Raw genomic sequence first — 27839 nt, forward strand, 5'->3', positions numbered from 1 at the left:
ACAAGTTGTACAGTGTGATTGGTGTGGCTGGTATGAGTCTTACCCGGGATTCAAAATCCTTCCTTATTGTGTACGCTCGTCCGGGCACAGTATCCTAACTGAGGCTTGGAGGAGGGTCATAGGGGGAGGAGCCAGTGCACACCAGGTGATCCTAAAGTTTTCTTTAGATGTGCCCAGACTCCTGCGGAGCCGCTATTCCCCATGGTCCTTACGGAGTTCCCAGCATCCACTACGGACTACGAGAAATAGAATTATCGGTAAGTAAATTCTTATTATTACTGTCCGCCGATGCCTTCCTAAACAGAGCAGTACAGAAGAAACAGCATAGGTAGCCGCACACACTCGCAGGACTTTGAATAGTCAACAAACGCTGTCACTGCATCAGCCACGGATAGAAAGGGGGGCCCCCCTAGAAAACTCCAGACAGGCAGACAAACTGTCTGTGAAATGAAGTGAAGTCCTGCTCCCTCCTCCCTTCCTGGCTCAGCTGGCTGTCAGCTATAGTCAGTCACACTGAGCTCCCAGATGCAGCATCTCACAGCAGGTGCCCTTCCTCCCCACTAACCCCTTAGGCCTGCAGGGCAGTAAATCAACATAGCTTGTTGATTGAGACTGCTTTTTTCACCCAGGCATCTAAACAATGCTGATAACAGGAGGTCCAGGAAGTGGCTGTGTGCTGGGGGCATGGCTACAGTTACATGACAGGCCTGTGGGCTAATAGAAACAGTATAGTGTTGGGGGGGGTGGATCCTGTTACACTGTACACAGGAAGAGGAAGCATAAAGGAACTGTGTGTTCCATTTTTCTGTCTTGTGTTCCACTTGAGTTTGCTGCACAGTGAGAGCACACTGCATTCCTCCACCCAGAGACCATCCAGAGAGACTATCTTGCCAGCCAGCCAGCCACAGGGACCAGCGTGTTGAAGAGGGACCGTCCTGCCAGCCAACCAGAAGAACCATCCTGCCAGTCAGCCACAGGGACCAGCCTGTTACAGAGGGGCCAGACAACCAGTAAGAGATCTTCTTGCTAAATTCCCTACGCAGAGTATTACAGGCTGAGTCTCCCATATGTACAATACAATAAAGGGTGTCTGTAATGGGTCTACTACGTTTTGCTGGCGCTTGGGATTCCAGCGCCGGGATCCCTACCACCGGCACGCAGGCAGTGGGGTGAGCGCAAAAGAGCCCCTTGCGGGCTCGCTGAGCTCGCCACACTGCGAGCACTGCGGCGCAAAACACGCGCCACGCTATTTATTCTCCCTCCAGGGCTTTCGTGGACACCCCAAGAGGGATAATAGTTGGCGATATGCTGGCTGTCGGGATCCCGGCAGCCAGCATATCAAATGCCTCTTGTCTGTAATAGGTGCACTTATAGGTTTTAAAACATACCTTGTATTTCGTAATATTAAAAATGACCTATCACGTCCTATCAGTGACATACTAAAACTATAGAGACATGTGTGTAAAAGTACAGAAAGTGTGTATAAAAATACTATACAAAAAAACCTGTGTCTGCTAATTTGTCCTCTGTTTGGTTAGTTTCTCATAAATAACACCGTACACATTGAGGGGCAGATTTATTAAGCTTGGTGAAGTGATAAATTACATGGTGATAAAGTACCAGCCAATCAGCTCCTAACTTCCATGTTACAGGCTGGGTTTGAAAAATGACAGGAGCTGGCTGGCTGGCTGGTACTTTATCACCTTCCTCTTTATCACTTCACCAGGCTTAATAAATCTGCCCCTCTATGAGGTATCAACTTGGAATTGTCCTCACCGTATAATAATCCACCTACAAGGTGGCCCCGCTGTAGTCTTACAAATGAGTATTCGTTACAACTGTCTTCAAGTTCCTGTATAGTATTGGTCCTATAATGTGTATCAAACAGTTTATATATCAGTGGGAGAGATCCAGCGCTACTGCATATGTAGGTTGTTTATAAATAGACCACTTTGGATACAGCAGATGTCATATCTCACAGTATACTTTTATTAGGCTCATTTAAATGTACCCAAAATGGATGGAATAAGCAAATATAGTAAAGTACTGTTTAATAATGTTAAAATTTCACATGACAAAAGGAAAAAACATATAAACTCCACACATAACATGTATTTCCAGTCCAAACCCCACTATTAGTCTAAGTAATTATAGGTATTACCACATTGTTACTATTTATCATCTTAATATAAGGTGCTTATATAGAGTCAGTCAATCATCAAGGTTTATAATATTGCATAACAATGTCAACATATCATAAACCTTTATTGACTGACTCTATTTATTTCAGTATCTCATATTAATATGAGAAATAGTTGAGAATAATTACTCCAGACATTTGTTTTCATTTAATGTATTTTTTTTGCTATACCCTAATATTAGGGGGCTTACAACTTTTTATTCTGTAGGTATCGCAACTGTACGTGACGTGTCATAAATTATGATGATCATAGGGAGGGATTTGGATAGATGTCATATTGGGGAACTTTGATTTGATGTGTTGGAGAAGTGATTATTATACCTAACACCCACTAACAAATCCTTTGCCTGCTTGGCTGGCAATATATCCCTACCAGCTATTAGGGTATCATTTATAATCAAGGGATCTCTCCCACTGATATATAAATTGTTTAATACACATTATAGGACCAATATTATACAGGAACTTGAAGACAGTGGTAACGACTACTTATTTGTGAGATTAGAGCGGGGCCACCTTGTACAGTAGGTGGTTAATTGGGAAGCAGTCACTTTCCCAGCAGTTGGGATCCCGGCAATCAGGATACAGACGCCAGAATCCCAACAGCCAAGGAAATGCCAGCAGACTGAATCCCGAACGGTGCCACTAATTCTCACTCAGGGGGTGGGCCACACCCCCCTCAAGGGGGAATATAATAGTGTGGCGAGCAAAGCTCGCCACCAGGCCTGGAACGTGGCTAGTGCAGTGAGCCTGCGAGGGGACACGCTGCTGTCGCCACTGGGATTCTGGCGTCGGTCCCCTGATCGTCAGGATCCCATACTGAACCCGGTTAATATATAATTGTGAGGACAATTACAAGTTGATACCTCATAGAATGTGTACGTGTTATTTATGAGAAACTAACCAAATAGAGGACAAATAAACACAGGTTTTTTTGGTGTAATATTTTTCTCATACGTCCTAGAGGATGCTGGGGTCACATCAAGAACCATGGGGGGGTATAGACGGGATCTGCAGGAGACATAGGCACTTTAAGACTTTCAAAGGGTGTGACCTGGCTCCTCCCTCTATGCCCCTCCTCCAGACTCCAGTTTAGAATCTGTGCCCAGGCAGACTGGATGCACACTGAGGAGCTCTACTGAGTTTCTCTGAAAAGACTTTGTTAGGTTTTTTATTTTCAGGGAGTACTGCTGGCAACAGTCTCCCTGCTTCATGGGACTTAGGGGAGAGAAGTCGGACCTACTTCTGTGAGTTAAAGGCTCTGCTTCTTTGGCTACAGGACACCATTAGCTCCTGAGGGTTTGGAACACTAGGTACGCCTAGGGGTTCATTCCCAGAGCCCGCCGTCACACCCCTTGCAGAGCCAGAAGTCAGGAGACAGGTGAGTAGAAGAAGATCAGAAGACTTCAGTGACTGCTTTGAGGTACCACGCAGCGATCGCACGCTGCGCACCAGGCTCCCATACACAGCGGCACTGCAGGGCGCGGGGGGAGGGGCACCCTGGGCAGCATATAAATCCTCAAAATACACTGGCAATAGGGGACATAAGTGGCAAGGCACTGTCCTAACTCCCGCCAGTATAAATATTAGTTGGGAAAAAAGCGGCATGTGCCCTGGGCAGAAAAAACACTTGTTTATGGCAAAAAGGTACATTAACACACACTGTCCTACCCCTGCCAGTGAAATTAATTATTTAATCTAGAAGCGCGCCATTATGGGGGCGGGGCTTCTTTCTCACTAAGCCAGCACACAACTCCGCGCCATTTTCTCCTCTGAGAAATGCTGGTCCTCTCTTCACTACTGACTTGTATCAGGGTGCAAAAAAGGAGGGGGGGTTGGGGGCAATGTATATGGTGCTTGTATTGTATCATGTTATATTATAAAGCGCTGCAGGTCTGTTTTATGATATATTTCACAGATTTGTATTTTGCACTGGGGTGTGAACTGGCTAACCCCTTTTATGTATCCCTCTGACAGAGGTCTGTCCCCTATTGGTCCCAGTGTGTCTGTAGGTGTGTATGGTACACGTGGGTGACATATCTGAAGCAGGGAGTTCCTTCACAGAGGAAACCATTTGGGGACGCAGAGTTGTAAGGTGGTGACGGTACCGGCACACCAAGAGCCTGCATGGGGATTGGATGAGGCTGTATCTTAGGCTGCATGCTGGATATGTAGAAGATATGTTTGTCAGCATTCTGCTTCTTCCATCTGCAGGCATCTCTGGGTCACATAAAGTCCATTTACAAATGTTATGACTACTGCTACCGACGCGGACTTTGAGTCCTGTGTCGCCGATAGGGGTTCCAGGGAAATAGATAAAATAAGACAAGCTTAATATATTCTTTCCCAGCAGTCACCCCCTGTGTTAGACAGTGCACTGTCTAGACTCTAGAGTGACATGGAAATTCTCCCTATACCTGGCACGGCTTCACTAAACGGGCAGACGAACCGAGAGGTGAAAACTATATGTTGCAAAGAGACGCTGTCAGGTCCACTGGGGCAGATGTATTAACCTGGAGAAGGCATAAGGAAGTGATAAAACAGTGATATGTGTAAGGTGATAAAGGCACCAGCCAATCAGATCCTAACTGTTAATTTACATATTGGAGCTGATTGGCTGGTGCCTTTATCACCTTGCACATATCACTGGTTTATCACTTCCTTATGCCTTCTCCAGGTTAATACATCTGCCCCACTATTACTTGTGCGTGGGTGTGTCACGCTATTACAAAATGGTCAGAGAACGTGTCATCAGAAATTGACACGATTGATAAAGATGAGATACTCCCTAAGTTAGGAAATATCAAAAACGCTGCCGCATACATGCTAGGAGCAATAAAAGATATTGGTCTCTTCAGTTCACAAGCCGCTACCAGGGCAGTATCGGCTTGGCAGGCGTTGGAGATTCGCCAGTGAAACGCGGATGCAAATTCCAAGAGAAATATGGAGGATCTCCTTTACAAAGGTGAGGCCTTATTTGGTGATGGACTGGAGGCGTTTTTTGCCCTCTGCACGGACACTGGCAAAGAGATCACCCGCACATGCAGTCTTTTCGAACCAGTAAGTACAGCGAAAGGGTTCCCCTTAGGGGAAGAGACATAAGCATGTCTACAGCGGCTTCAGGTTGCCACGAAAAGAAGGCTACCCATACTTCTTCCATGTGTACAGCATGACGATGGGGCTCCCTCGCGGGAGGTCGCTCGGGTGGGGGCACGTCTAAAACTACTCAGTCAGAATTGGAGTCAATCTGACCTGGATCCCTGGGTTTTACATATAGTGTGCCAGGGGTACAAATCAAGACGTTCACCCATGCCGATTTTTTAAATTGACCTTGCCGGCGTCTCTTCCAGGAAGAGAAGCAGTTATATCGGTAATTAAAATGTTCTGTCAGGACCAGGTCATAGTCCTGGTGCCTGGGTCACAACAAAGGGAGAGGGTTATTCAAGCCTCCTTGTTGTTCCGAAACCGAACGGTTTAGTTAGACCGCCCCTGAACCTAAAAAATCTGAATTTCTACTAAAAACGGTTCAAGATGGAATCACTGGGGGCAGTGATTTCCACTCTGGAGGAGGGGGATTACAAGGGGTCAGTATATAAAAGATGCTGACCTGCATGTTCCCTTTTTATCCTCCTCACCAGGCTTATCTGTGATTCGCGGTGCAGACTTGCCATTACCAATTCCAGACGTTATCTTTCGGTATCTCCACAGCGCCAAGGGCTTTTCACCAAGGGGATGGTGGAGATGATGATCCTCCTGCGTCAAGAAGGAGTCAATATAATTCCTTATCTAGGTGATCTCCTGATAAAGGCGAGATCCAGGGAGCAGTTGTTACAAAACATCACGCTCTCCCTCTCAATACTCCAACAACACGGTTGGATCATAAATTATCCAAAGTCACAGTTTGAACCGACGACAAGATTGTTTTTTCTCGGGATGATTCTCGACACAGAGGTTCAGAGAGTAATTCTTCCAGTGGAAAAGGCTCTGGAAATCCTGAAAATGGTAAAACAGATATTGAAACCATCAAGTGTGTCGATCCATCAGTGCATTCGGTTGTTGGGGAAGATGGTGGCGGCCTACGAGGCCATACAGTTTGGCAGGTTCCATGCCAGGGTATTCCAGTGGGACCTGTTGGACAAGTGGTCGTGATCCCACCTACACATGCACCGGAAGATAATCCTGTCGTCAAAAGCCAGGATTTCGTTCCTGTGGTGGCTACACAGTTCTCACCTACTAGAGGGACGCAGGTTCGGGATTCAGGACTGGGTCCTGGTAACCACGGATGCAAGTCTCCGAGGCTGGGAGCGGTCACTTAGGGAGAAAGCTTCCAAGGAAAATGGTCAAGTCAGGAAGCCTACCTTCACATATAAACGTGCTGGAATTGAGAGCCATTTACAACGGCCTTCAACAAGCGGTACATCTTCTTCAAGATCATTCCGTGCAGACCCAGTCGGACAATGTAACAGCAGTCGCATACATAAACAGGGCGGAACGAAAAGCAGAGCGGCAATGGCAGAGGTGACGAAGATCCTCCTCTGGGCAGAAAGACATGTAAAGGCTCTGTCGGCAATTTTCATTCCGGGAGTAGACAACTGGGAAGCAGACTTCCTCAGCAGACACGATCTCCATCCAGGAGAGTGGGGCCTCCACCAAGAAGTCTTCACAGAGGTGACAAGTCTTTGGGGAGTTCCTCAAGTAGACATGATGGCATCTCGTCTCAGCAAGAAGCTTCAGAAATATTGTTACAGGTCAAGAGACCCTTAAGCAATAGCAGTGGATGCGCTAGTGGCCCAGTGGGTGTTCCGGTTGGTGTATGTCTTCCCTCCACTTCCGCTGATCCCAAAAGTGCTCAGGATCATAAGGAGAACAAGAGTTCGAGTAATCTTCATTGCCCCAGCCTGGCCAAGGAGGGCTTGGTACCCAGATCTTTAGGAGTTGCTCATAGAAGATCCTCGGCCTCTTCCTCTTCGCGAGGACCTGCTGCAGCAGGGGCCATGCGTGTATCAAGATTTACCGCGGCTACGTTTGACGGCATGGCTGTTGAGCGCCGGATCCTAGCCCGTAAGGGTATTGCCAAGGAAGTCATCCCCACCGTTATTTAGGCCAGGAAAGGAGTAACGTCGAAACATTACCACCATATTTGGAGAAAATATGTGTCTTGGTGTGAATCCAAGAAGGCTCCTACGGAAGAGTTTCAGTTGGGACGTTTTCTCCATTTTCTGCAGGCTGGTGTGGAGGCGGGCCTTAGATTGGGGTCAATCAAGGTCCAGATTTCGTCCTTGTCAGTGTTCTTCCAAAAACAATTGGCCTCTCTTCCAGAGGTTCAGACCTTCGTGAAGGGGTTTTGTACATCCAGCCTCCATTTGTGCCTCCAGTGGCACCATGTGACCTTAATGTGGTGTTGCAATTCCTTCAGTCGGATTGGTTTGAGCCTCTACAAGAGATAGCGTTGAAGTTTCTCACTTGGAAAGTGGTGATGCTTTTGGCATTGGCATCCGCACGGCGGGTGTCTGAGTTGGGGGCCTTGTCTCACAAGAGCCCTTACCTGATTTTCCATGAAGATAGGGCAGAGTTGAGAACTCGTCAACATTTTCTTCCAAAGGTGGTTTCATCTTTCCACATAAACAAACCTATTGTGGTGCCAGTAGTTACTGACACGTTCACTGAGTCAATGTCTCTAGATGTGGTTAGGGCTTTGAAGATTTACGTCGCTAAAGCAGCTCAAATACGGAAAACAGAGTCTTTGTTTGTCCTGTATGCTCCCAACAAGATTGGGTGTCCTGCTTCCAAGCAGACTGTTGCGTGTTGGATCAGAGGTACGATTCAGCACGCTCATACTATGACTGGATTGCCGTTACCGACGTCTGTGAAGGCCCATTCCACTAGGAAGGTGGGTTCATCCTGGGCGGCTGCCCGTGGGGTCTTGGCATTGCAACTTTGCCGAGAAGCTACTTGGTCGGGTTAAAACACATTTGCAAAGTTCTACAAGTTTGATACCCTGGCTGATGAGAACCTCATGTTTGGTCAATCGGTGCTGCAGTCATCCGCACTCTCCCGCCCGTTCTAGAGCTTTGGTATAAACCCCATGGTTCTTGATGTGACCCCAGCATCCTCTAGGACGTATGAGAAAATAGGATTTTAATACCTACCGGTAAATCCTTTTCTCTTAGTCCATAGAGGATGCTGGGCGTGCGTACTGTATCTGCAGTTATTGGTTGTGGTTACACACAGGTTGTGTTACGATTTTTGTCAGCATATTGCTGCATATTCTTCATGCTGTTGGCTGGTGTTCTATTAAATGCCACATTCTGCGGCATGCTTGCGGTGTGAGCTGGTAAGATACTCACCGTGGTTTAACAATAAATCCTTTCCTCGAAATGTCCGTCTCCCTGGGCACAGTTCCTTAAACTGGAGTCTGGAGGAGGGGCATAGAGGGAGGAGCCAGGTCACACCCTTTGAAAGTCTTAAAGTGCCCACGTCTCCTGCAGATCCCGTCTATAAAAAAGCGCAACATCATGCACTTGGGTCTCAAAAACCCAAAGGCTAAATATAGTATCAAGGGTACTATAATGGAAACTACTGAGGAGGAAAGGGATTTAGGAGTCACTATTTCAAGTGACTTAAAGGCAGGAAAGCAATGCAACAAAGCAATGAGAAAGGCAAGTCAGATGCTTGGTTGCATAGGAAGAGGAATCGGTAGCAGGAAAAGAGAAGTAATAATGCCACTTTATAGATCATTGGTACGACCTCAACTGGAATACTGTGTCCAGTTCTGGAGACCATATCACCAGAAGGATATAAATACATTAGAGAGTGTACAAATAAGGGCAACTAAAATGGTGCATGGCCTACATCACAAAATTTACCCGGAAAGACTAAAAGATCTTAACGTGTATAGTATGGAGGAGAGAAGGGAAAGGGGAGACATGATAGAAACTTTCAAATATACCAAATGTTTTAACAAAGTTCAGGAGGGAAACATTCTTCAAAGGAAGAGAAGTATTAGAACTCGAGGACATACACTGAAACTGGAGGGAAGCAGGTTCAGGGGAAATTTAAGGAAAAATTACTTCATAGAAAGGGTAGTGGATAAGTGGAATAGCCTCCCATCAGAGGTGGTAGAGGCTAAGCCTGTAGAGCAATTTAAACATGCTTGGGATAGGCATATGAATATCCTTACAAAGAATTAAGGTTCAAAAGGGGTTGAGATTACCTAAGGGATAAAAAGTAAAAGGGGCAGACTAGATGGGCCAAGTGGTTTTTATCTGACATCAAATTCTATGTTTCTATACCCCCCATGGTTCTTGATGTGACCCCAGCATCCTCTACGGACTAAGAGAAAAGGATTTACCGGTAGGTATTAAAATCCTATTTTATACACACGTTCTTTCTGTACTTTTACACGCATATCTCTCTAATTTTAATATTTCACTGACAAGGACGTGATATGTCATTTTTAATATTATTAAATAAAAGGTATGTTTTAAAACCTATAAGTGCACCTGTTACAGACAGCTTTTGTTCTTTTGTGTTGTACATTACCGAAGCCAGTGTCTAAGGTAGCACCCCATTGTGATACACATATGTTGTTAACAATTATGAATACAGGGGTGTATATATGTATGTATATATGTGTGTGTGTGTGTGTGTGTGTGTATATATATATATATATATATATAAGAGATATATACCCCTGTATTCATAATATGTGTATGTGTTTTATATATATATATATAGTTATACTGTGTGTGTGTGTATATATATATATATATATATATATATATATATATATATATATATATATATATATATGTTATACTGTATGGACTTCCACTCTATCCATAAGAATATTCTGCCATTATACCTGTTCGATAGGGCTCTCTCACATTTCTGAGTCTCCTATATACAAAATGCTTGGGACCAGTAGTATTTTGGATATCTGCTTTTTATATATTTTTTGGAATACTTGCATTTCATAATTAGAGATCTTTGGGATGGGACACAGGCCTAAACACTGAATGCATTTGTTTCATATGAACCTTATACACACGGGGGAAGGTGGGTATCCAAAGTATCCAAATAGCCTCAAAAATATTGCCCTGACAAAAACAGCAGGGTTTTAGTAATTTTTAAAAATATTTTCACTGATTTTTATTTTGCGCCTATCCTATTGTGATGTGCAAAAATACATAGGGTCCATGAAAAGCCACAGACCTAGGTATCCGGGACGTGCGGTGAGCTAAATGGCTCAGGAGGCACTGGCTAACCCCAGAGCCAGATTTACGTGCAATATATGAGTCAAAGGGTACATCTGGGCATGGGTTCACTACGATCTGCCGGCGGCCGGCCTCCCGGCGACCAGCATACCGGCGCCGGGAAGCCGGCCGCCGGCTTACCGACAGTGTGGCGAGCGCAAATGAGCCCCTACGGTACGGGCACGGTGGCGCGCGTCTATTTTATTCTCCCTCCAGGGGGGTCGTGGACCCCCACGAAGGAGAATAAGTGTCGGTATGCCGGCGGTCGGGCTCCCGGCGCCGGTATGCTGGTCGCCGGGAGCCCGACCGCAGGCATACTGAAGACCACCCCTGGGCATTATACACAGGTGCAGCATTATAAACTCCTGGAAATCTGGTGAGTTTTGATTAGAGATGTGTGGAAAGGATACACAGGTGAGGCAGTGCCTCACCTGCCATAGACTTTTTACTCCAGAGTTTGGGCTATAAAAATTATTAGAATAATGCAAAGAAGATATTTCAAACAAATTATCAGTATTTTTCATATATTTTATTCAGTCAAAACTGGTTTAAACGTAAGTATGACAGGAAAGGCTCTGCCTCACGCCACCGCACGTCACTGCTAGGTATTTTTGCATCCGCGATCGGTGGAAAAAAGCCCACTTATCAGGGATTTGGCTTCGCCTTCCTGAGGCAGGTGAAACCAAACCCCTGATAAACGCTGGCACCAGGGCTCATTAGATAGCACCTGGTGATATAATTACTGCCAGTAAATTACTACAGGCAATTGGATGCTCCCCCACAGACTGAAAGGGATTTTATACAATAGTTTTAGTAATTTTGTGCATGAAACAAAGTTTGTGTACATGCATGAAATTCATTTATGTTTCATATATACCTTACACAGTCTGAAGATAATTTTATACAGTATTTTTTTATAATTTTGTGTGTTACACAAAGTTTGTGTACATTGAACAATCACAAATGTGCCACTATCTTAGTCTTGCTAAAAAAAAAATCCTTTATTCTGAATATTCTGTATGTCATAATATTGGATATGGGAGACATGCCCTGTAGTAGTATTAGAATCTGGTGTTCTATTCTTGGGATGTCAATAAGAGACAATGGGGGTAATTCAGAGTTGATGGCAGGAGCAAATTTGTTAGCAGTTGGGCAAAACCATGTCTGCAGGGGGGGGCAGGTATAACATTTGCAGAGAGAGTAATGGGCCCTACACACTGGCAGATAATACTGAAAGATATGAACGATCTCGTTCATTAATGAACGAGATACCATTCATATCTTTCAGTGTGGAGGCACCAGCGATGAACGATGCACGGCCCCGCGCTCGTTCATCGCTAGTGCCCCGTCGCTTGTGCATGCAGGCCAATGTGGACGAGATCGTCCATATTTATAGCGCTGCTGTGCCAAGGTGAAAATATTTATCAAAACAATACGACAGGAATGTACTTTTAAAATATTTAAATAAACAATCACATTACACTCGGCCGTTGTTTAAAATCAATAAAAAAATATAATAATAAACACTCCTATATATCTATAATAATTATCACAATAAAGGACTATTGTGCAATGAAAACTATAGACTTATTTTCAGATGATAATATAGGCTTTAAGAAACATCCGTCAGTTGGAACTATATCTTAGCAGACAGTCACAGTTCAAAGTTCCGTTAATTGCTCATGGATTATGTTATGCTCCAAAATGCTAGATTTCCATATCTTTAGTAGACCAGCCTTAAGGTGTAAGATTTAAAACCTGTTTCCGCTGTGACCAATTAATGGCTTTGTCCATCAGTCAGTATAGATTTTAATATTTGTAAGGTGCAAATGAAAGTCCCACACAAGCGCTCCAATATGTATGGAGATTTTCAAGGGCAGACTCCGGTTATCTCTCACCCATATTAAGAATATGCACAGTGACGGGTCTCCTCGCTCCACTAGTAGCCACTCGTTCCAGGGATCACAATATGCTGCATGCACCAAATCTCCGACAGTCCCTCTTAACGCGTTTCTCCGCTTGATAAGCACTCAGCGGCTTCCTCAGAAGAATGATACATCCCCATCTCACGGGGTTTAAATAGACCGGGGAATTAATACTCATCCCGGTTCCCTTACTGCACACGTGCATTCATGTGCATTCCAACTGCGCCTCACAGACCAAGTGTAAATTAATCCTATAGTCAGAGCCTTATTGCACATCCTTAGTCCACACATATAGCATCAATTAGTAATTAATTGATAGAACCTCTGCTAAAGATCACATTTTCCATTTAATTTTATAATATGGTGTGTCTTTCTATCGACTGAACAGAGCACAATATCAGAGATAGTAATTATTACATAATATTATTTAATATCTAACCTAAATACAAATAGGTATACATATGTGCATATATAGAAGGGGAAATATATATACACACACATATATACCGCAAAGAGAAAGCAGCAAAAAACACACCTCCTAGGTATATACATCTCACAAAACAGAACAGTATTACAATACCAAATTATTACCATATTTATAGGAGTCATAAAAATCTTCACTCCGATTATTTTAATATATAAAGTTACAATCATCCATAACCCCACTTATGTCCCTCCAATTAAGAAGGGCACAACGGGAAGCCCCAATAAGAAAGTAGAATAGAGGTAAAACAAATGTGATACAGCAATAATAACAGTAATGCTTCATATCAGAAGGGTCTGATAAGTTTATACTGAGCTTATAAGAATATTGAATACCGGAAATATAGTAAAAACAGCACTTCTTGAAAATCAAATATAATTCAACTCTACTGTGTCGTTTAACCCCTGTGGGCTAAGTGTTTGTAAACGAAATAGCCAATAAGCTTCCCTCTTACAAAGTAAGTTGAAACGGTAAATCCCCTATTTGTGATCCTAATCTGTTCTGTAGCCTTCATCTTCAAATTTTCCATTCCCCCTTTATTGCATCTCATAAAATGCAAGGACAGACAATGAGTTTTTACTTGATTACGAATATTCCCCTTATGTTCCAAAAATCTCAGATGTACCTTGCGTGTGGTACGTCCCACATATTGCATGCCACATCCACACTGTAGTAAATATATCACAAATTGGGAACTACAATTCATAAAATCCTTGATCACAAAATATGTATTTATGTATTTTATGAATTGTAGTTCCCAATTTGTGATATATCTACTACAGTGTGGATTGGACATTGGAGGATATAGCAGCAACACGGTACTGTGTAATGAAGGATAGAACAGTGATCGTTCCGTCCTTCATTACATCGCTCTGATGTGTAGCCAGCGTACTCCTCTGTTAGCATACGGTAAGATTTGGTGTGCATTTTGTTACATTTTATTTTAAAAAATTAACACGTTGCTCTCCTTTTGAACAAACCATTTTTATAATGCATTGATAAAACGCAACTTCTTTGAATGCTGTGTGACAGCAAATTATCTGTGCAAGAGGGGTGCAAGCGTTTTGGGATAGTCTAAGGTCAAAGTTCCCCAACTCCGTTTGAACTCGTACAGTATAGTTTATTTTGTACAAGTACAGTCTAGGTATTTAATAGCTACATCTTGTGTGTGTGTATGTATATATGTATGTGTGTTTACGTTAAACTTTAGGTTAGTATACACCATGTTCTGAATTTTTAGCTGCTAGGCTAATCTACATTTTCCATTCCATTATATTGTATTATCTATTAGTACATATTGTGTTGCAGATCGCATTCATGAAGTAGGGTATATTTACTAAGCAATGAATTCTCAGAACTCACGATTTTTGCCAATTTTGTCTGCTATGTTTAAAAGGCCAATAATAGTAATTGCAAAGTCAGGCTTGTTTTGAATTACAAATACTATTGCTTATTTAAATGTGGCAGGAAAAATCTGAAAACATTGAGGGAATTCAAAGCCCACTGAATAGTAAATATACCACTTAGGGGTCTATTCAATGCATGTCAGATCCTCTCCGACATTCATTTTTTGAAGTCGGATCAGCATTGTCGGAAATGGCCGCTAATTTGACAAAACATGTGGATCCGCAGCTAATCCGCCGATCCATGTGTTTTTCGACAAGTTGGAAAAACGACAGCTCCATTGAATAGCTTGAATCCTAATTCGACCAAAAAAAGTCGGGAACTGCTGTCTTTCTGACTTGACAGCCGTTCCGACTTCAGTTGAATACACACGTTAAACTTAAACATCCAGAGAGACACTATAATATACATATTTCTGTCTCTTTTTATCCCATGGTTTGTCAGGGTAATTAGTTGTTTTTAGGCATGTGTGTATTTATATATAGAAATCAAATTATATATATTTACAAAGACCGATAGAAGCAGCAGTCGTCTGACAAATAAAGGACACATTAAGTCCATGTTGTATCAACGTTTCGGGATTAATCGCAACCCCTCATAGTGATTCGGGTTGTGGTTAAACCCGAAACGTTGATAGAACATGGACTTGAAGTAAAAGTTTTGGGGGGGTTTGTCCGACTGCCGCTCCTATCAGTCTTTGTATGTGAATTATGTGACTGGCACCATGGCAAGTTATTCAGATGGACGTGTAGACTACTGTGGATCTCACTCTCCCCCCTCCCTCTCATATATTTTGGATGTCAACCCCTGTCTCTGTCCTCACACCAGCTATACTTACCTCCGATACATAGAAGACATCCTGTTTAATATGAATATGTTCACATGTCTCACATGAAAATAATTTTATGTTGCAGCCTATCAACATTACACAGTGCCAGCTGAAATTCTTCGTGCAAGTTATGCCGGGAAGTCACATAACATCTTGATTACATAGCCATTTTCTCTACTTGTACGATGGAATGCGATGCAGAGTGCGGCAGCCGGCAGCGGACTCGGGAGTACCTGGAGAGGCTGCAGCTAGTGAAACAGGGGGCTGAAGCCCGGGTATACCGGGGGCACCTCCTGGGAAAGGCAGTCGTGGTGAAGGAGAGATTTCCTAAGACTTACAGGCACCCTACCCTGGATGAGAAGCTGACACATAGGAGGACCTCACAGGAGGTGCGATCTATCTTTAGGTGCAGGAAGGCAGGTGAGCCAGCAATGATTGCTATATATGTATGTGCCGTTTATTAGAAGTGGCTCTACAGCTGTTGTGGAGGCACAAGAATATCATGACATGCCTAAGCCTGAGGAAGACTTGTAAATGGATTGTGCTCTTGTTTTGTAACCTAAAGCTGGGTACACACTGGAGCATCTGGGATTTGTTCCGGCATCGGAGCGAATCCCCGTCAGCCCAGATTGCCCGTACACACTGGATTGTCTTTAATGAAGGATGGAATGGACATGTTCCGTCCTTCATTATTATACTGCAAGATGCTAGCGACATTGTCAGGTTTAAAATGCAGTACATAAAACTTGACTATGGTGGTCATTCCGAGTTGATCGCTAGCTGCATTCGTGTGCAGCGATGAGGCAAAAAAACGGCACTTCTGCGCATGCGTATGCAGTGCACTACGCACGACGTACTATTACAGCGAACGATGTACTAGCGAAGCTTTTCAGTCTCACTGCTGGCCGCAGAGTGACATGAAGTGGGCATTTCTGGGTGTCAACTGACCATTTTCAGGGAGTGTTCGAAAAAACGCAGGCGTGCCAGGAAAAACGCAGGCGTGGCTGGGCGAACGCAGAGCGTGTTTGTGACGTCAAACCCGGAATTGAACAGTCTGAAGTGATCGCAAGCGCTGAGTAGGTTTTGAGCTACTCTAAAACTGTACAAAAAAACTTGCCCGCCGCTCTACGATCCTTTCATTCGCACTTCTGCTAAGCTAAAATACACTCCCAGTGGGCGGCGGCATAGCGTTTGCACGGCTGCTAAAAACTGCTAGCGAGCGAACAACTTGGAATGACCACCTATGTCGCTAGCGACAACGGCAGCCTCATATCTGGCATACTACACTGCCCGATATGCGCCAAATTCAGCGATATGTCATCTGATCTGGTGCATGCCGTCATGTATGTGTGTCTTGGTCGCACCCGCAGCTATTAACATTGCATTAAGGGCCTAATTCAGATCTGATCGCAGCAGCAAATTTGTTAGCTAATGGGCAAAACCATGTGCACTGCAGGGGGGCAGATATAACATGTGCTGAGAGAGAGATTTGGGCAGGGACGTGCAGTCAGGAGAGGCAGGGGAGGCAGTGCCTCCCCTGTGATTAATTATTAAAATAATGCAAAGAAGATACTTATGACACATATCCTGTGTCATAAGTATTTTCTTTATTTTATTCTAATAATTTTAACCCTTCAAATTAGTTTGGGAGGCACTGATAGCAGTGCCTCCCATAGACAATGGGAACGGGATAGAGTGGGGGGCGGGGCCAAGCACTGGGCTTTAAAAGCCCATTAAAAAAAATGCTGAGTGCGGTACTTAAACAAGTGCCTCGCTGACAGGGACACCACCCCCATGTCAGCGAGGCAGCTGTGATTGGACAGCGGATCCAGTGCTTGATCCGCTGTCCAATCACCCATACACAGTGCGACGGGCGGTAGTAGCGGCGGGTCCCGGTGGCAACTGGCATTGAGGCTGTCCCGGGCTCGTGGCAACAGCAGCGGTGGTAGCGGTGGGAAGCGGCGGAGGCCAGCGCTCTTCCCTCTCCTTCCTCTGCCCTCCAAGCCAGCAGCAGCGCCTTAACTCAGCTGTCCGGACATGCAGGTGAGAGAGGGGGGGCCGCCGGGCTGGATATTGCGCTGATTGAGACTGTGTTTGAGCAAAGTAAAGGTTACTTTTATGAATGTGAATATAACTTCTTCATTAGCGCGCCCATTGTCATTGTTTCTTTAGTTACTGCGTGCATTTTTATTCTTCAGTAAATATATTTTTAATCTCTGCATGAGGTATTTGTTTATTGTGAGTTATGGGAACAGTCATTATTTATTTATTTATTTTATTTTATTTATTTATATATTACAGTTTTTCATATACTCCTAGTCACTATAACTCTGTCAGACCTTAAACATACTGTATTAGCGGGTATCCCTGTAATCCGGAATAAACTCTTGAGAACTACCTGGCCACATTTATTTTCTTCTTTCTTTCTTTCTTTCTTTCTTTCTTTCTTTCTTTCTTTCTTTCTTTCTTTCTTTCTTTCTTTCTTTCTTTCTTTCTTTTTTTCTTTTTCTTTTTCTTTTTCTTTTTCTTTTTCTTTTTCTTTTTCTTTTTCTTTTTCTTTTTCTTTTTCTTTTTCTTTTTCTTTTTCTTTCTTTTTCTTTCTTTTTCTTTCTTTCTTTCTTGGGGACGCTGTCTGCCGTAATGTGTAAAAAGGGGACGCTGTCTGCCGTAATGTGTATAAAGGGCTCTACCTGGTGTAGTGGTGCTACTGTGCGGCGTAATTTGAATAAGGGAGACCACTGTGCACCGTTATAGGAATCGGTATTTTTCGTGGCCACACCCCTTCCCACGAAGCCATGTCCCTACGTCGCGCACTGCCCCTGTTTTGCATGGAGGGGGGGGGGGGGGGGGGGCTCCGATGCCGTTTCTTGCACACAGTGCTAAAATGTCAGGTTACAGCACTGTTGCTAGGTATCCATTTCTCTGGCCCTGAGTAGGTCCCCCTCACCAGATCCTCTCCAGGGGTGAGGGGGTGGACTTGGATGGGATGAGGGGGCCCAAAGCATTTTGTCGGACCTGGGACCCCCGCTCGCTAGTTCCGCCACTGTATATGTGTGTGTGTGTGTGTGTGTGTGTGTGTGTGTGTATGTATGTGTATATGTATGTATGTGTGCGTGTGTGTGTGTGTTTGTGTATATATATGTATGTGTGTGTATATATATATATATATATATATATATATATATATATATATATATATATATATATATATATATATATATATATCTATCTCTCTCAATCAGTGCCTCCCCAGCCTGTGATCTCACCGCACGTCACTGGATTTGGGTGGGTTATATTGTTTCTGTGCAGGGTAAATACTGGCTGTTTTATTTTTACACTGCAATTTAGATTTCAGTTTGAACACGCCACACCCAAATCTAAAGGTGCATACACAAGGAGAGATTTTAACTATGAGGGATTTTGACTGAGCGTTTTCCCTTGACTGGCAGTAGGAGATTTTGACTAACTTTTCCAGCGATTTTGACTAAGTGTGCAAGCGATTTTGGCTATGGGCGATTTTGGCTAACTCATTGGGGATGCTTTTTCTTTTCCAGCGACCTAGCCAAAATTGACTTGTCTGCACAGTCTATTTTTAGTAGCAATAGCGACCTGGCGGGGACGCGCATCGCTATCGCTGGCGGTGTACACACTGAGCGATATGCACTTACTTTCTCAGCAATTTTGACTATACAGTCAAAATCTCTCAGCTGTATCGCTACATATGTATGGACCTTAACTCTCTCTGTACATGTTATATCTGCCTGCCCTGCAGTGCACATGGTTTTGCCCATTAGCTAACAAATTTGCTGCCGCAATCAGATCTGAATTAGGCCCAAAGTGTCAAAAGTCGCAGCCTGGCGCGTGTGCGACTGTGCATGCTGGGAGTGCCCGTGCGGCTGCTTCATAGTACAGATGTAGCCACGGTCATCATGGCTAAGTCTTTGAGAGTGGGAAACTACCAACCAATCAGCTCCTGTCATTGTTCAAACACAGCCTATAACATGGCAGATAGGAGCTGACTGGTTGGTATCACAGTCAACTTTATCACACTCCAAGGCTTAGCATTTGTCCCACTTTGTCTGTTACTACATTTTTACTTGAACAGTGGATGACTCTGTGGCTAAAGCTTTATTCCACGCAATATTAACCTTTTCCATCTGCTGGCTCTCTTCCCAGGCAGATTTTGTTTTTCTACTCTTTGTTTCTGCTTCATCCACGAAGGGGACACTGGAAGGTCATTGTGGTGGGGTATAGATGGTGGACAAGTGGAGTCGGCACTTTAAATTCTTTGAATAGTGACTGGCTCTGCCCCTCTATGCATACAGCGGCGGTACTTCAGCGCTCACCGCTTGGAGCATCTTTGAATTTCCCGCCTAGCAGGGTGCCAGAGGCGGGGGGCGGAGCTAAGCTCCAGAACGAAGTGCTCAGAAAGCCGCGTTTTTTTTTCTGGCAGGGCACTCTGTCTATGCGCTGAGTACCAGAGCCGCTCTGTATAAAGGCGGTACTTCAGCACTAACCGTTAGGAAGCATCTTTGAATTTTCCACCTAGCAGGGCACCAGAGTGCTCAGAAGGCGGCGTCTTCTTCCGGCAGCTTGGCGCCATTTCAGCACACGCTGCAAGTGCTGCTTGGACGCTGGGGCAGCATTCACACAGAGCAAGGACGCTGCAGAACCAGAAGGCTCAGAGCGGTGGTCAGGTATCGTTGATACCAGTATAGAGGGGGAGAGTAGTTAGAGTCACTATTATATAGTAAAACTATATAAGGAACAGCTGTGAGTTACCCTAGGGCCCTCATTCCGAGTTGATCGCTAGCTGCTTTCGGTCGCAGCGCGGTGATTAGGTGAAAAAGCAGCATTTCTGCACATGCGTACGGGCCGCAGTACGCACGCGCGAAGTACTTTCACACAAAACTATGCAGTTTTACACAAGGTCGAGCATCGCTTTTCTGTCGCTCTGTTGATCGGTGAGTGATTGACAGGAAGTGGGTGTTTCTGGGTGGTAACTGGCCGTTTTCAGGGAGTGTGCTAAAAAAACGCAGGCGTGACAAGTAAAAACGTAGGCGTGCCTGGGAAAACAGGGGAGTGGCTGGCCGAACGCAGGGCGTGTTTGTGACGTCAAAGCAGGAACTAAACTGAGTGAAGTGATCGCAAGGTAGGAGTAGGTTTTGAGCTGCTCAGAAACTGCATGACATTTTTTACGAGCAGTTCTAACCTTTTGTTCGCACTTCTGCTATGCTAAGATACACTCCCAGGGGGCGGCGGCCTAGCGTGTGCACTGCTGCTAAAAGCAGCTAGTGAGCGATCAACTCGGAATGAGGGCCTAAGTGTAACTGTCAGTTAGGGCGGCTGTGACTGGTCTCTCGCCTATCTTCCCCCTCTCTATTGTCTTTTCTCTGTATTATTATTATTATTATTTTATTTTTTATTTTTTTCTTCTTCATTTTTATTACTGACAATGACTGGCAGAGGCACTTCTTCCAAGGCTTCTCAGAAGCTATATGCTTGTAAGAAGTGCTCTGCAAAGTTCACTCAACAGAATGAGGGTTCATTATATTGTGATAACTGTGAACTTCTCCAGCACCTGCAACTATGCAGAATCCCACTCCACCATGGCTGGTTCAATTGTCCGGAGTCATGACAGATCTGTTGGCAGAGCTGGCAGCTTCCCATTAAGATAGAGAAGAATCCAGTGCTCAGACTTCTGTATCTGAACCAGAGTGGGCACACTGTCTAGCCAAGTCAGTAGAGGAGTTATGTAAGTCTATGGGGACATCTAAATTCCCCACCTCTGTTTCTACACAGGAAGTCTCCAAAAAGAGACCGTTACCAGCGGATTAACAGTCTGACGACTCAGACATGGAAGATATCCCTCCGTTAGAGGAGGGTGAAGCTCCTCAGGACTCTGATACAGAGGTAATTCAGGATGACGCGGATATTGAATCAGAGGGCTTAGATGCTCTCATACTGGCAGCGCGCCAAGTGTTACAAATTACAGAGTCTGATCCGACTCCTCCACAGCCTGCTTTTTTTTTTCTTAAAAAACAAGAGTGCGACCTCCTCTCCTATTTCCACGAAAATAAATGATCATTTTGCACTAGCATGGAAGCACCATGATAGGAAATTACCTTAGTCTATTTACACAGCAGCAGGGATACTTATTCGTCCTACTCTGGTTGGTAAGTGGGATAACAAGGCAATAGAATCCTGAACAGAACAATTGGTAACCGGTTTACAATCTGGTCCCCCTACAGATTAATTGATTACTCTGGCAGAACAAATCCGAGAGTGTGCGGTATATATCCAAGGACGCCGGAACCATCGGATCCAGGATATCAGCCTTGTCTATTTTGGCTCGCCGTGCGCTCTGGCTTAAGCAATGGCAAGCGGATGCGGATTCCAAGAAGGCGGTAGAAGCAATACCGAGTTCCTGTTTGGTCAGGAACTGGACACTCTAATCTCTAAGGCCACGGGAGGTAAGTCAACATATCTTCCTTCTGCAGTTCCTCCTCCCAGAAAGACTTACTCTGTACTGTCCTTTCGGCCTCGGTCAAAATTCAGAGGACGTGCTAGAGGTGGAGCCACGTCTTTCAGAGGTGGCAGAGGACGGACCCTAAACCAGCCACTACGCCCGCCGCATAACAGGCTCTACTCCCTCTTGGGGGATCCCAGGGTGGGAGCTCGGTTACTAAGTTTCGTATAGATTTGGTCGGAAACCTGCAGAGACGCCTGGGTAAGAGACATTATTACTCAGGGATACAGAGTCGAGTTTCAGTAACATCCTCCTCCAAGATAAGTTTACCAGTTTCACCGGAGCGTCAGTATTCTCTTCTCTTCTCTTGGCTATACAGAATCTCCTGGAGAAGTCATTGTTCCTGTACCTTTACACCAGCAGAAACAGGGATTTTATTCCAGTTTGTTCGTGGTGCCTAAGCCGGATGGCTCGGTAAGACCCATTCTGAATTTAAAGAGTCTCAATCCTTTTTTTGAGAATAGTCAAATTCAAGATGGAGTCTCTACGGTCATTCATAAATGGTCTAGAAGTAGCGGACTTTATGGTGTCAATAGAAATCAGAGATGCCTACCTCCATATCCTGATTTGGCCGCCCCATCAGAGTTTTCTCCGTTTTGCGGGAAAAGGATTTAAATTTTCAATTCCAAGCCTTACCTTTCGGTCTTTCTTCAGCACCTCGAGTTTTCACAAAGGTGATGGCAGTAATGATGGCGCGATTACGATTACAGGGGGTCAACATTGTTCCCTACTTAGACCATCTTCTCCTAAAAGCCCAGTCGTCGGAGAAGTTAGTAGACGATATGAGAACAGCAAAAAATTTTCTCAGGACACACTGTTGGATCATAAATGTCCAAAAGTCTCAGTTACAACAAACTCAAGATTACCAATTCCAGGGTCTTTGGACATTCTAAGAACAGACTCTACCTATCAATATTCTGGAACTTCGAGCTGTCTACAACGCTTTCCTGTTGACCAGTCATCTCCTACAAGGACGAGCAGTATGCATGCAGTCAGCCAATGCCACGACTATGGCAGAAATAAATCGCCAAGGGGGAACCCGCAGCAGAGCCGCTATGAAGGAGGTCACCAAGATCCTCTTATGTTCCAGAGGTATGCAGTAGCAATATCGGCAGTATTCATACCAGGAGTGGAGAACTGGGAGGCCGATTACCTAAGTCGTCAGGATATGCATCCAGGCGAATGGGAACTAAAGCCGCAGTTTTTTCAGCAACTGGTTCGTCGATGGGGACTCCCGCAGATCGATCTCATGGCATCCACAAACTTCCTCGGTATTGCTCTCGCACCAGAGATCCACAGGCAGAGGCGGTCGACGCATTGACGATCCCTTGGACTTTCCAATTTGTGTACCTGTTTCCACTGTTTCCCCTATTGCCACGTCTTCTCAAGAGAATCAAACGGGAAACCGTTAGAGTTCTACTTGTGGCTCCAGACTGGCCTCGAAGAACTTGGTACAGCGATCTCCTTCAGTTACTCAAAGACGACCCGTGGCCGCTACCTCTGAGGCAGGATTTGCTGTCACATGGTCCTTTCGTTTATCCGGACTTACAGCGGCTACGTTTGACGGTGTGGTTGTTGAGAGGGAATGTTTAAGACAAAACGGTATCCCAACACCAGTGATTCCTACTATGATGAGTGCTAGAAAGGAGGTCAGGTCACTTCTAGACACTATTACCGTATTTGGAGGTCATACATCTCATGGTGTGAACAGCGTCATTTCTTGCCTACTTCCTTTAGGTTGGCCAGACTTCTCCTTTTCCTCCAGGCTGGCTTCTCTGCGGGTTTGAGCCTGGGGTAGCTATAGGTTAAAAATTTCCGCCCTGTTAATTTTTTCGCAAAGAAAATTGGCCTTACTGCTTTCGGTACAGACTTTTCTTCAGAGGGTTATCCGCCTTAAGCCACCGTTTGTTCCTCCCACAGCTCCCTGGGATCTGGATACGGTTCTATCATTTCTGCAATCATCCCTGTGTGAGTCTCTGGAATTGGTGGAGCTCAAATTCTTTACATGGAAGGTGCTGTTATTGTTGGCATTGGCCTCGGCTCGGAGGGTCTCTGAGTTGGGAGCTCTCTCGTGCCGTCCTCCGTATTTGATCTTCCATGAGGACGGAGCGGAACTTCGCACTCGCAGATCTTTTTTACCTAAGGTTGTTTCAGCCTTTCATATTAATCAGCCTATTGTGGTTCCAGTACTTTTATGTAGAGAGAATCGCTACTTTACACAAGACGGATGCTCTTTTTGTGCTCTATGATGCCGCCAAGCCTGGATGGCCGGCCTCAAAACAGACATCAGCACGTTGGATCAGATTTACTATTCAACAGGCGTATCTAGCAGCATCACTACTTACGCCTACTTCGGTCTCCGCCCATTCCTCTAGGTCAGTGGGTTGTTCCTGGGCGGTTACTAGGTTACTTGATGCAGTTGTGTAGAGCGGCAACTTGGTCGGGGAAACATACGTTTATCAAGTTCTACAAGTTCGATACTTTTGCGGCTTCGGGTACTCGGTTTGGGCGAGCGGCTATACAGGACTCTCAGCGCTTTCCTGCCCATAATGGGAGCTCTGGGACATCCCATCCGTAATGACCTTCCAGTGTGCCCTAGTGGATGAAGGAGAAATGAATTTACCGGTAAGTACCAAAATCCCGCTTTTCACTTCCTCCCTCCAGTGCATAGAATGCTTCAAACTGAATAGTGGGGTTTTACAACGGGTGACCTCTTTGCTTGTGACCTATTCACCTATTCAAAAGGCATGGTGTCCCGAGCAGTGCTACATCTATCATTGTGAAAATATTGTAATCAGACTGTGGCATGTCATGGTGAGAGGGAAGGGTGGGGGGGGGGGGGGGGGGGGGTATATAGTATAGTAAAACAAAGTTTTGGTTTATCACACACTTGAACCAAGTCTGTGTCTGTACGCGGGTTAAATATTAATAAAAATATTGTGACTCTTTAATGATTTCCTTACTAAACAGATAAACAGATCTGTTCAGACATCCAGGTGAGCTGTTCAGCCCTCTCTAGAACATATGGGAGCTGATATATGAAGCAGTAAAAGGAGTGGGGAAGTGACTGTAACAACCAAACAGCTTTGAAGTAGCATTTATCAAGTACATTCTATAAAATGATAACTGATGAAAATGATAAATGATTATGCATCACTTTTGACTCTCCTCAAATGAATTTCTTTCTTTGCCCCCTCAGGTATTCCTGCTCCTGTCATCTATTTTGTTGACTATGTTTCTAATTGTATATACCTGGAGGATATAAAAGATTCGGTCACAGTCCGAGACTATATTATGTCCGCACAGGAGAATGGCAGCAACCTGTACAGCCTGGCAGAGAAAATAGGTCAGATCCTAGCACGTGTGCATGATGAGGATGTCATCCATGGGGATCTCACCACCTCAAACATGCTCCTACGCCCTCCGCATCCAGAGCTGAATCTGATTCTTATTGATTTTGGTCTGAGTTTTATCTCTGCTTTCCCAGAGGACAAAGGTGTGGATCTTTATGTTCTAGAAAAGGCCTTTCTCAGTACACACCCTAACACTGAGGCGGTGTTCAAAGCTCTGCTCAAGAGTTATACTGCAGCATCTAAAAAATCGGGCCCTGTAATAAAAAAACTGGAAGAAGTCCGACTCCGTGGAAGGAAGAGATCAATGGTGGGATAAATGTGTATTTTTGGTTCTTAAGGTGGGTACACACTGGCCGATATATCGGCCGCTCTCTTGAACGGCCGATATATCGCGGGTCCGTCTGACAGTGTGTACGGGCGATATGTCTGTGAACTCCGTCGTTCACAGACATATCGCGTCGGCCCCGCAGCACAGCTGACGGACAATATATCTATTGATATATTGGCGCATCGCTGTGTGTGTACAGGCGGTCGACTGACCTCCCGTACACATGCTGCGGCAGCCGGCGGTGATTGACAGCTGAACTGGGCGGGCGTGTGTACACACCCGCCCAGTTCATGACGTCAGTCCCCGACGGATCGGGCAGTGTGTATGCTCAACACACTGTCAGATCCGTCCATAGATAGATATATCTGCCGATCAATTGATCGGCAGATATATCTATCAGTGTGTACCCACCTTCACTCTATTTTTTTTGTACAATATTTAGATGAAAAGACTTCATACATCATAAATAAATAAATCTTGTTTCATTTTCTGTTATGGTATTTGCCCTATTGTGCTCCAGATACCCTGATGCCTGTAAACCTTCTGTCCCATCACCACTTTCACAGCAGTGAAGTAGCACACCCCCTCTGCCATGTGTGGGGCAGATGGGCTTACATCAGCTAAAGGAAAGGCCATCCATGTAATTGGACTCTGACAGAAATATAATATTTTAATATGATGAAATCGTTTCACATATTCAAGCAGGAGGTCACATACCCTAAACTCATGTATCCAACGTTAATGATAGTGTAATGGTGCAGAACCTGACCCCTGCTCTCCAAGTTTGAGGGCAAAAGTGTCCTTGTATTAAATGTGGCCCAGACATCTCTATGCCCTCTAAGCAGTGGATTGCAACCCAGGAGGCGGATAATTGGTTTTGGGTACATGATAGCTCAGAAATATACCTCACTTTAGCAGCAGCCCCAGACACAAATAATAGGTGATGTTTATAAACGGTGCATATATAAATATATATAGAATGCAGTCAGATAATGTGTTATGAAGTGATTAGTAATATGTAGATATTAAGCTGTGTAGAAAATAAAAGCAAATAGGACACGAGGACATGCACTGAGACTGGAGGGGGGGAGGTTCAGGGGAAATTTGCGGAAAAATTATTTCACAGAAAGGGTAGTGGACAAGTGGAATAGCCTCCCATCAGAGGTGGTAGAGGCTAAGACAGTAGAGCAATTTAAACATGCATGGGATAGACATAAGGATATCCTTACAAAGAAATAAGGATCAAATAAGGTTAGTGATAAAAAATAATATAAAAAAAAAAATAAGGGGCAGACTAGATGGGCCAAGTGGTTCTTATCTGCCGACAAATTCTATGTTTAAATTTCTGCTACGGACAACGCTATTGGGGGAATTTAATTAGCCACGGTAATTTAACACCACTAATTGATCCCCCGGGGTCTACTTAATTGGCAAAGCCGGAAATTATCGGCCTCCGAAACAAAATCCCAGATAAGTTGCGTTTTTCAGAATTGCGAAAACACATGGATCAGGAACTTATCCTGGATCTTCTAAAAGGTTTTTGGCAGATTCCTGTCACTGAGACTAGAGTAGAGTAGGTATAGACTGGAAAAGGGAAGTAAAGAAAAAAGAGAATATTGACTGTGCAGTTGGTATCACATGTATTTATTGATCCAAAATAGAATAAAAATAAAATCACATTTGTAGTACATACTGTATACTGCTATGCGGTCAGGCTATATTACTGTGTCCAGCATATTAAGTTTAATCATGACCTGCAGAGAAATTACCTTTTTATATAGTTGTACCACACAATGAACATACAAGTGAGGTTCAACCAACGCATTTCTCCACCTCGGAGCTTCGTCAGAGAAACCAAAAGACACAAAACCAGAAGCGGACGATCTACAGTCCAAGCTGCACTCCAAACAGCTGGAAGAGGACGCGTTGTTTCTGAAATGCGCATGGATGCCGCTACAGTAGCGGAGCACTGGACCACCTGAAGCCACAAGTGGCACGTGCCTAACAGTGACTGCTATAAGAGATACCTGCCAAATTCTGTATAGGCTGACCAGGCTGCAGTGAATACCTGTATTTCTATATACTTGCATGTTTATTGGCCGACTATCTAAGGTACCCACTAATACATGTTACCAGAACTAAGCATATATACCATCAGGAGCAATAAGCTGATCAGGCAGGATTTACAGTTTTCTGGACTTATATGCTGTTTAGGCAAGACTGCCGTTCACCTCTAGACTATCATTTGTACAGCAATCTAACTATTTTCTTATGTGCAAACTTATTGATCAACATTATCTTGTTTTGTGCTTTTAAATGTGTTTTCATATTTTTAATATTACATTGAACATTTGTGGTACAACTATATGAAGGTCATTTCTTTGCAGGTCACGATTAACCATATATACTGTATGTTGGACACCGTAATATAGCCTGACCGCATAGCAGTATATGTACTATGTGATTTTATTTTTATTCTATTTTGCATCAATAAGTACATGTGATACTAACTGCACATTTATGACTTTAGTG

At 44.3% G+C, this 27839-nt stretch overlaps 1 protein-coding gene across 1 annotated transcript; it reads left to right on the forward strand.

Moving 5' to 3' along the window:
• The first annotated feature begins 687 nt into the window (after positions 1-687).
• TP53RK (TP53 regulating kinase) lies at positions 688-25802 on the forward strand. Its single transcript, XM_063958933.1, has 3 exons — positions 688-1010; positions 15183-15517; positions 24826-25802. The coding sequence occupies exons 2-3, from the start codon at positions 15283-15285 to the stop codon at positions 25293-25295; spliced, it is 705 nt and encodes a 234-aa protein (XP_063815003.1). The 5' UTR covers positions 688-1010; positions 15183-15282; the 3' UTR covers positions 25296-25802.
• The last annotated feature ends 2037 nt before the right edge of the window (positions 25803-27839 follow it).

The sequence above is a fragment of the Pseudophryne corroboree genome, chromosome 3 (assembly GCF_028390025.1).
Source record: "Pseudophryne corroboree isolate aPseCor3 chromosome 3, aPseCor3.hap2, whole genome shotgun sequence".
In the NCBI taxonomy this organism is placed as follows: domain Eukaryota; kingdom Metazoa; phylum Chordata; class Amphibia; order Anura; family Myobatrachidae; genus Pseudophryne; species Pseudophryne corroboree.

Coding starts and splice junctions, on each gene's coding strand:
- TP53RK (XM_063958933.1), top strand. CDS start 15,283: ATGGAATGCGATGCAGAGTGCGGCAGCCGGCAGCGGACTCGGGAGTAC. Junction 15,518..24,825: donor CTTTAGGTGCAGGAAGGCAG/GTGAGCCAGCAA, acceptor TTGCCCCCTCAG/GTATTCCTGCTCCTGTCATC.